The sequence below is a fragment of the Myodes glareolus genome, chromosome 7 (assembly GCF_982192425.1).
Source record: "Myodes glareolus chromosome 7, mMyoGla1.1, whole genome shotgun sequence".
Classification (NCBI taxonomy): Eukaryota; Metazoa; Chordata; class Mammalia; order Rodentia; family Cricetidae; genus Myodes; species Myodes glareolus.
This window is the reverse complement of record NC_142032.1, coordinates 76,327,253-76,336,661: the sequence shown is the minus strand read 5'-3', so window position 1 is coordinate 76,336,661 and position 9,409 is coordinate 76,327,253. Positions and strand designations below refer to the sequence as shown.

Here is a 9,409-nt window from a genome sequence, read left to right as displayed (position 1 = left end):
CCTGGGTCTCCCTGGCTCCACCCCAGCTCCGCCCCCAGTCAACTAAGAGTCAGGTGTTAATTTTCCTGGGCTAGAAGGGAACTAACAGCTTGGGGCGGTGGTTGTGTGGTCCATACGCCTCTCTGGATTTCTATCAATGGCCATACTCCCCCAGTTCAAATCCCAGTTGCCCCATTTACTGCACCGGTAACTTTAAACAATGAAGCTGTTTCTGTCTTGCCTGAAAAACTCCAGGGCTTTGGGGGGTGGAAGCTGGAGAGTTGACTCAACAGCTAACAACACTGACCCGAATTTGATTCCCAGAACCCATCTGTAACTCCAGTCCCAGGGAATCTGACACCCTCTTCTGCCCTCCCAAGTCACCAAGCATAGATGTGGTGCACAGACACACAGGCAGGCAAGACACTCACATACACAGAACAATGGTAAGAATTTCAAATTGGTCCCATCAAGTGGCCTGGAAGGAATGTTGCTTTTTATGATTGTTATATTAAATATTTATTCTAGAGAGAGGACAGGCAACCTGTGAGGGCTTTTTCCCTCCTACTATGTAGGTCTCAGAGTTTGAAATCACATGGCCAGGTACCTTTACCTGCTGAGCCATTTCACCAGGCCCATAAACAAAAGATATTTGGGGGGCTGGCACAAAGACACTTGCTACCAAGCCTAATGACCCGTGTCTGTTTCCCGGGACCCACATGGTGGAGAAAGGATTCTTGCAAGCTGAAGTCTACACACATGTCATGACATTCAGCATGCACACACACTCATAAATTTTAAAGTATGTCTGGGGTTGCCGGGCCGTGATGGCACATGCCTTTAATCCCAGAGGCAGGCAGATCTTCGTTCTTTGTGAGTTCAAGGCCAGCCTGATCTACATACAGAGTGAGTTCCAGGACAGCCAGGGCTATACAGAGAAACCCTGTCTCAGGAAAAAAAAAAAAAAAAAAAAAAAAAACTTGAAAAAAATGCCTAGGGGCTTGGAGAGATGGCTCATTGGTCTCTTCACTGGCTGCCCTTGCAAAGAGGACCCATGTTCCATTTCCAGGTCCACACAGCTGCTAACCACCTGTAACTGCAGTTTCAGGGGATCCAGCACCCACTTATGTCCTTTCTAGGCACCAGACGCACAAGTGGTGCACAGACACAGGCATACACATAAAATCATTTTTAAAATTCTTTTAAGATGTATTTATGGCCAGGCGGTGGTGGTGCACACCTTTAATCCCAGCACTCAGGAGGTAGAGGCAGGCAGATCTCTGTGAGTTCGAGGCCAGCCTAGTCTACAAGAGCTAGTTCCAGGGCAGGCTCCAAAGCTACAGAGAAACTCTGTCTCAAAAAACAAAACAAAACAAAACAAAAAGACTTCTGGACCAGTTACTTCTTGCAGGAAACATTACCTGTAGAGCAGATGCAGGCTCCACAGATCCCACTTTTCAGCTCCCTCAGGCCAAGGCCAGGTAGGTTTCACACATCTCCCGTGGTTTGCTTCAGAGGCCACATGTGCAGGGCTGTGTCTTAAAGGTGGGTCTCATGCCAGTGTTGCGCTGTCTTACAAATGCTGGGCTGGAGGTTAGACCCTTCCAACTCCTCACTAGCTAGCTCCATCCAGGAACCCTGACCCCAGTGGCGACAGCTGTGAGCTGAGTTAGCTCGGTGGTGACAAGCTCAGCAGGAGACAAGGGCTAGAGTACAGCTCGGTGGTGGTACTCCTGCCTAACTCCTGCAGAGCCCTGCAATGTGAGCTATGGGATGTGTGATCATTTGAGATTCCCCTCCCCCAACTCTTTCCCTGTACTAGAGATGTAGTCTCAGGCACATTAGCTTCTGTGTCTAAGCTGCCTCACCAGTATAGAAACAATGGTGGTAACTATCTCAGACAATTACTTTGAGGATTAAATTAACTATCAGTTCCTTAGACAATGCTTGGGATGTCAAGTCCTTGGTATACGCTAGGAAAAGCAGAAAGAGAATCTGAGCCTGGCGCTCTGCAGGTGTTAAGACTGGCCCGGGTTGTTAGGTGAGGTAGCTGCAGAGGTTCAAGTTGGACTACAGAAGAAATTCCAAGCAAGCTTGGCCTCCAGGTGTGTGGCAGGCAGCCCCTCCTACGACAGGAGTTTGAGCCCTAGGCAGCCAACACAAGCTTGTTTCCTGGACGTGGGGGCTGATGCGCCAGATTTTGCTGACTATAAACATGCTAGAGATGATGCAGCCACCCGTCCCAGACAGGCCCTCCACGCACTCTGACTCATCCCAGTTCCAGAGAAGGCAATAAGGAAAGACCAACACCCCAAAGGATCCCTGGCAAGACATATGGCTTCAGACTTGACCAACTTAGGAAAATTTATTGTTCAAAACCATTCTCTTTAGCCAAGAGCAGAAAGCAGTCCTTCAGAACAGAACTTAGAGGCACATCTGGTCATTGTCCTATGCGTGGTTACGGAGGGGGATTGGAATGTAAGGAGTAGGGCCCTCTATGGATCCACACATGACCCTCTTGGGCAAGGCTCATGTGCCAAGGCAAAGCAGGCTACGTTAGCCTGGTATGAGGTGGGATCTCAGTGCCTTTTGGCCTTGTGTTCTGGCGCCTCCTGGAAGCTAAGCCACATCAGACCCACATTGATAGCATAGGTGGTGATGCAAACGATGCAGAAATCATGGAGCACAAAGAACAGGATCCAGGCCAGGTAGATAGAACCAGCGATGGACACCAGGGAACTCAGTACCAGTAGAACGGAAGCCCAGCGTCCCCTCAAGCAACCTGTAAAACAAGAGAGGATCAGTAAAGGCACATCAGAACTCTGCCATTCCTCCCCAGTGACAGAGAGCAGCTGCATCTGCTGAAAGTTCTCTAAGACAGGATCCAGATCCTTATCTGTTCACTAACCCTTGGGATCCAACAGTAAAGTCTCCTGCTGAACTCTGTAAGAGATGAAACACAAGTCACCTTTGGAGTCTCCTCAAAAAGAATTTGTAAACTGAGCTAGGGGGTGGTGGCACACACCTTTAATTCCAGCACTCAGGAGGCAGAGACAGGCAGATCTCCGTGAGTTCAAGGCTAGCCTGGTCTACAAGAGCTAGTTCCAAGACAGGCTTGGACAGGCCTCAAAGCTACAGAGAAACCCTGTCTCAAAAAACAAAACAAAAAAGAATTTGTAAAATGGCTGTGTTTACATAGGCCTATAATCTTGGCACCTGGGATATGGAGGCAGGAGGCTCAAGAGTTCAAAGTCAACCTAGAATGCATGAGACTTTGCCTCAAAACAAAACAAAAACCAGTTGGTCCTAACACTTGGGAAACAGAGGCAGGAGGATCTCTGCAAGTTCCAGGCCAACCTGGTCTACATAATGAATTCCAGAGCAACCAGGGCTATGTAGAAAGTTCCTGTCTTTTTAAGAGAGTCTTTTTTTGGGGGGAGGGTGGGGGAGGCGGGAAGCAGTTCAAGACAGGGTTTCTCTGTATAACAGCCCTAGCTGTCCTGGAACCAGCTCTATAGACCAGGCTGGCCTTGAACTCACAGAGATCCGCCTGCTTCTGCCTCCCAAGTGCGTGCACCACCACCACCCGACTAAAGTTATTTATTATTTTTATTACTTTTTAATATATGAGTGCTTTGTCTGCCACTATGCCTACATGCTAGAACAGGGCATCAGATCCCAGTATAGATGGTTGTGAGCCACCATGTGGTTGCTAGGAATTGAACTCCAGGACCTCTGGAAGAGCAGCCAGTGCTCTTAACCTCTGAGCCATCTCTCCAGAGCCAAGAGAGATCTGTCATAAGAAAATTAAAAACTGGCCAGCCGGGCAGTGGCTGTGCACACCCAGAACAGAACGAGTTCCAGCCGGGCAGTGGCTGTGCACACCTCGAACAGAACGAGTTCCAGCCGGGCAGTGGCTGTGCACACCTAGAACAGAACGAGTTCCAGCCGGGCAGTGGCTGTGCACACCTAGAACAGAACGAGTTCCAGCCGGGCAGTGGCTGTGCACACCTAGAACAGACCGAGTTCCAGCCGGGCAGTGGCTGTGCACACCTAGAACAGAACGAGTTCCAGGACAGGCACCAAAGTTACACAGAGAAGCCTGTCTCAAGAAAACAAAAAACTACCAGGCGGTGGCACACGCCTTTAATCCCAGCAACTGGGAGGCAGAGGCAGGCAGTTCTCTTGAGTTTGAGGCTAGCCTCATGTCAGAGTGAGTTCCAGGACAGCTAGGGCTATTCAGAGAAACCCTGTCTTAAAAAAAAAAAAAAGAAGAAGAAAAAAGAAAGAATTGATATCATAGGAAATCTTTGAGGGCCCTTCAGCCTCTGGCTATCTAATCTATGACACCCCTGCTAGTGTCTTCCTTTCTTGTCCCCTTGTGATGAGGTTGTTCAGTGATTAGCTGTGATTTGTTGGCTGTCAACTGTCTGGGTCACCAAGACTGAGGTAGTGCTGATTTGGCTTAGGGAAGACAGGTCAGGAAGGGACAAAGCCACTCACCTAACAACAGTTGTATGGTGTAAAACACGCAACCAAATATGCTGTTGGATTGGTTGAGGACGCTGTCCGCTCCTAGCACATGCTCCACCAGTCCAAAGCCACGGCCCCACCTGGAGGGAGTGAAAGAACCCAGGGAAGTGTGGTCAGTCTAGTGCATCCTGAAAAAAAAAGCGATTAGCAAGACTCTCCACCCACCAAGAATCCAAAGGTCAGTGACCCTCTGGCGTGTCACTGACTCTATCCTGGTCTGTCATCATAGACCATTAGTAACTTCAGGAGCTAGTGAGATGGCTCAGCTAATAAAAGTGCCTATTTCCAAGCGTGTCAACTGGGTGGAATCCTCCAGACCCACGAAGTGGGAGGGAACCATCTCCGATTTCCACGTGCATGTAGTGGCATGCACATGCAACCCCACAGAAAAATAAATAGAAAAAAATGCTTTTAACTTTTTCAGCCTGTTCACGCTTTATGGTGACCACTCAGAGAAATCTGGAGCACAATCTATTTGTTCCCTCGCCACCAACATCCGGTCCTCCAGCACAAGCAGAGTGAGCCACCTTTGTCCCTGAGCAGAGCAATGACACCACCTCCTGTCATTCCGAATCATCTTCAGTCTGTGTACCATTCTGCCCTGCCTCCTCCAGTTTTGCAATCACAGTTATTCGCTGGCATCCTCAGCGTTCAAACCTCATTATCTCTGGATGGTCCAGGCCCTGTGCACGTCTGATTACCCACCAAAGACTCCTGGGGCAGTCCACTCTCAAAGTGTTCGTTCTGCGGACCCTGCGATCCCAGACTCCAAAATCATCCGGCAACCTGGCCGTCAGGTACACCTGGCCTTCAGAGACCCCATGCTTTCCATTTCTGCACGCACCGAGAGGAGAAAACGCGTGAACAGCTGATGGAGGTGCCCACGTCGCAGAGCGCGCGGTAGTCCTCGTCGCGGGCGCGCGCCGCCTTCACATGCAGCGCGTACAGTGAGAGCGCGAAGCCGGCGAGGCAGAGCGCAAACCGCACGCGTCCCGGGTTCCTCCAGGTGGTGCCCATGTTGTCGACAGTCCAGACCACCAGGAGTCGGAGGGAAGAGCCCGCCACGGGGCGGGGGCGGGGCCCGATGGTGCCACGCCCCTCCGCCCCGAAGGTTGGCCGGCCATGGCGGGCATCCTCCTATCCAATTGATCGTTCTTAGGCAAGGCAGCTAGGGATGCTGGGCTGGTAAACTGGTTTAAGGGACGTGAGGAATCATTGGTACAGCTGCTGCCAGGCATGATGGGAATCGTAGTCGGAGAGACTGCAAGACCTCAAGGAAAATGGAGTCTCTAGAGTCGTGAAGCTACTATTAACGTGACGGTGCTCTGCACGTTCTCTATGCCAAGTCCTGTTTTATGCATTTGGTATGTCTAGAAATTAACGAACTAATGGAACGCAGCGAAAACTGTGATGCGTTTCAGGAAGCATTTCCCCTGAAATTATTTCAGATGCCATTCGGCTATAAACCGAGCTTCCAGGTCGCCGCCAGCCATCCCTCGCGCCTCACCAGCGCCTCTTGTTGGCGGAGCGCGCCCTTCATCTCACAATAAATTCCGTTATCTTGACCACGCTGTTGGCAGTTTCCTAGACCTTGGCTCTGATGTGGTACCAGCCTTCTTGACAAAACTTGAGTCTGAATCAATCCAACGATCGCTCTGATTTTATTTCCCCTTTATATCCCGGCTATCGAGGACCCTTCTGTATTGTTCACCTCGCCATCCTTCCCATTTGCTTCGAGTTCCTTCATCAGCTCCCTCTACCTCTCTCCCCTACTATCCTTAATCTAATCCCTTCACAGTAAAGTTTAGGGAAGATTTTACATCCCAGTATTCCTTACTTCTTTCTTGCTACTCACATAATAAACTAGCTGCCCCTGATTCCCCTGACTCCTACTGCATGTATGGCAAGACGTTAAGTTCAATGGTTACTTCCAGAGACTTATGGTTTGACCTCCAAGTGGTATTAATTGCTGCTTTCAATAACTTTATTCCTTGATAGCCTCCTCCTCGACTGCTTCTTCTCAGATCTCTTACTTTTATGTCAGAGAATGTGGTGGACACAGCATTGGTTTTCAAAGATGCTTAGAACTCGTGACCGCGTTAGGCTGTATGGCAAAAGGGAATTGATGATGCCATAGAATTAAAGTGAGCACCCTGATCTTTCATTTTATTTGTGTTGAGGCCAGCCTGGTCTGAAAAACAAAAGTCAGGACAGTCAGGGCTGTTACACAGAGAATCCCTGTTTCAAAAAATAAAAAAAAAAGTGTGCTCGCTTCGGCAACACATATACTAAAATTGGAACGATACAGAGAAGATTAGCACGGCCCCTGCGCAAGGATGACACGCAAATTCGTGAGGCATTCCGTATTTTTAAGGAAAAAAAAGTATTCATTTTCTTTTCTTGCCATAGATTTTTACTATTGTTTTAGAATTAGCATTAGAGTAATGGGTTTTATCTTGGCATCTTTGTACATATGTACTTATACTTCAACTATTTATCCCCCCATTAATTCTCCTCTTCCCCCTCATGCCTCCCAGATAGTTCCCTTCTTCCCTCAGTTAGCCCCCTTTCTGCTTTCCTATTATATGTATTCTGTTTCTTTATTTCCCATCTCACTTATTTAAGATCTCTTCCTTTTTATTTCTGTAGACGGGGTCTATGTAGCACTGCCTGTTCTAGAACTCTCTATATAGATCAGCCTGGCCTAGAACTCACAGAGATCGGCCTGCCTCTGCCTCCAGAGTTCTGGGATAAACGGGATGCACTTCTAAGCCAGCTAAGATCTTTTCCTTTTCTTCTCAAAGTCTCGTTTCCAGTTATGACTTACAGAGAAACAAGCAAGAATAAATAAATGCATACAGGATAAGCTAGACATGATGGTAAACTCGGGAGGTGGAAGCAGGCAGATCAAAAATTCAAGATTATCTCCAACATAAACTACACGAGTCTCTGCCTCTAAAACCAGTAAATAAATAAGCAAGAGATGGCGAAGTCTTCCTCTAGTCCAAGGGGACGTGCTGACAGTATGTGCAAGCATGGGTGTTTGAGAACAATTGACCAATGTGAGCACAAACTAGCAGCTGCAGCTCCACCTACCAGATGTTACAGCCTGAGACTGTTCACCCACAGACGCCTCCTCCCGCAACTCGCTAACTCCTGTCCCTTTGCTGTACGCGATAAACTCTCTGAGGTTTGAGGATTGGGTAGGGAAGGTGGGCTTTGAGCAAGCCCAGTCCGTGTGTTTGTGTGTCTACTCTTTCCTCATTGCTTCACTGCCCCAGTCAGGTTTCTGGGACTAAGCCACACGGGATTCAGTGATGTGGCATTGTGCAAACCAGCCTCAATCCTTTGATCCCCTCAATTCTCTTGCCTCCAGTTCCCTAGTACGAAGATCACAGACCTAGATCACCAGACCCAAGAAGCTGCTGATTCTTTTATTTTGGCCTAGTGACACCTGTTGATGTCTATTTTACTCGTTACTCTTTGGGGGGTCTTTGCTCTTTGTGTTTTTGTTCTTTGGGGGGGGCAGCACCCAGATCCCAAATAAATCACACACGGAATCTTATTCTTTCTTATAAACGCCTGGTCTTAGCTTGGCTAATTTCTTACCAATCTTTCTAAACTTAAACTGTCCTGCCTGCCTTTTGCCTCTGGGTTTTTTCCTTCTCTTCCTTCTGTGTGGTGTTACTTTCATTCTTACTCCTTGGCTAGCTGGGCGGCAGACCCCTGACATCCCACATTCCTTTTTGTTGCACCTCTTCCTTAGTTCTCCTCCTATTTATACTCTGTCTGTCAGCCCCTCCCATCCTAGCTCCTGCCATTCAGCTCTTCATTAGACCATCAGGGGTTTTAAACAAGCAATAAAATCACAGCTTCACAGAGTTAAACAAATGCAGCAAAGACAAAAGCAACACATCCCTATATCAATAACCAAATGTTCCACAGAATAAATAAAAGTAACACACCTTAAAATAATATTCCCCAACAGACACCTATATCAGACTTCTGACCTAAAAAAAAAAACTAGAAAGATTTAGCTAGATGAGATTGCTCGGCAGACAAAGGTTTACCTGCTGCACAAACCGATGACCTGAGTTGAAAGCCCAGAACCCACATGAAGCTGGTGTGAGGTCAGAATAAACCTTGAACAAACTCTGCAAGATTCTGACCAATGAACTAAGGCTTGCTGAAATCCATTGCTGCTGTGTTGACACTCCAGCCTCTTCCCATCACCCCCTCCGCCCCCACTATTACCTGCTTCCTGATAGTCGGGTAAGGTGGATTCTAAAGATAAAATGGCTTTGTGTGGACAAACAACTCCAGGATGGAGAGACTGCAGACTTCTCTGAAGCCGTATTAACTTCCTCATTCTCCAGCCTTTCACTTGCCTCCATTATGGTCCCCAGCTAACCTCCTTTTACAGAACTCCTTTCCCACGGGAGAGTGTCTGTTCTTTGATGTTTGAAATAACACTTCTTTCTGTTGAGGTCAAACTTTGGTCTCTTTCTACGTTTTTTAAAAAAAGATTTATTATTTATTATGCATAGTGTTGTGCCTGCATGTATGCCTGCAGGCCATAAGAGGGCACCAGATCCCATTACAGATGGTTGTGAGCCACCATGTGATTGCTGGGGAGTGAACTCGGGTCAACTGGAAAAACAGCCAGTGCTCTTAACCTCTGAGCCACCTCTCCAGCCCCTCTTTCTACCTCTGTCTCTTTACTCTGCACCCCAAAATCTAACAGGTGGAATGACAGAACTGTAAGCATTGTGGCTCGTAAGGAAAGGGATCCTGGCAGTTGGGGGCCAGGGAATATTGAGCGTTACAGCTGGAATGGAAGAGTATTCCGGCCTCTGGGGGCCAGGAATAGCATAGGTACAGCATGGCAGCTTACAGC

The 9,409-nt window shown here is 48.1% G+C and overlaps 1 protein-coding gene and 1 non-coding gene across 2 annotated transcripts; one reads left to right on the top strand and one right to left on the bottom strand.

Moving 5' to 3' along the window:
* Window positions 1-2,325: 2,325 nt before the first annotated feature.
* On the bottom strand, window positions 2,326-5,587 carry Vkorc1 (vitamin K epoxide reductase complex subunit 1). Its single transcript, XM_048455054.3, has 3 exons — window positions 5,357-5,587; window positions 4,483-4,592; window positions 2,326-2,761 (listed from the first exon to the last, which is right to left on the bottom strand). Exons 1-3 carry the CDS (start codon window positions 5,527-5,529, stop codon window positions 2,559-2,561), a joined length of 486 nt encoding a protein of 161 aa, XP_048311011.2. The 5' UTR covers window positions 5,530-5,587; the 3' UTR covers window positions 2,326-2,558.
* Window positions 5,588-6,776: 1,189 nt separating this feature from the next.
* On the top strand, window positions 6,777-6,883 carry LOC125413734 (U6 spliceosomal RNA). Its single transcript, XR_007236014.1, has one exon. It is a non-coding gene; the product is annotated as a U6 spliceosomal RNA (small nuclear RNA).
* The last annotated feature ends 2,526 nt before the right edge of the window (window positions 6,884-9,409 follow it).

Coding starts and splice junctions, on each gene's coding strand:
- Vkorc1 (XM_048455054.3), bottom strand. CDS start 5,529: ATGGGCACCACCTGGAGGAACCCGGGACGCGTGCGGTTTGCGCTCTGC. Junction 4,593..5,356: donor TCACGCGTTTTCTCCTCTCG/GTGCGTGCAGAA, acceptor CACTCCCTCCAG/GTGGGGCCGTGGCTTTGGAC. Junction 2,762..4,482: donor CACCATACAACTGTTGTTAG/GTGAGTGGCTTT, acceptor CTTGTTTTACAG/GTTGCTTGAGGGGACGCTGG.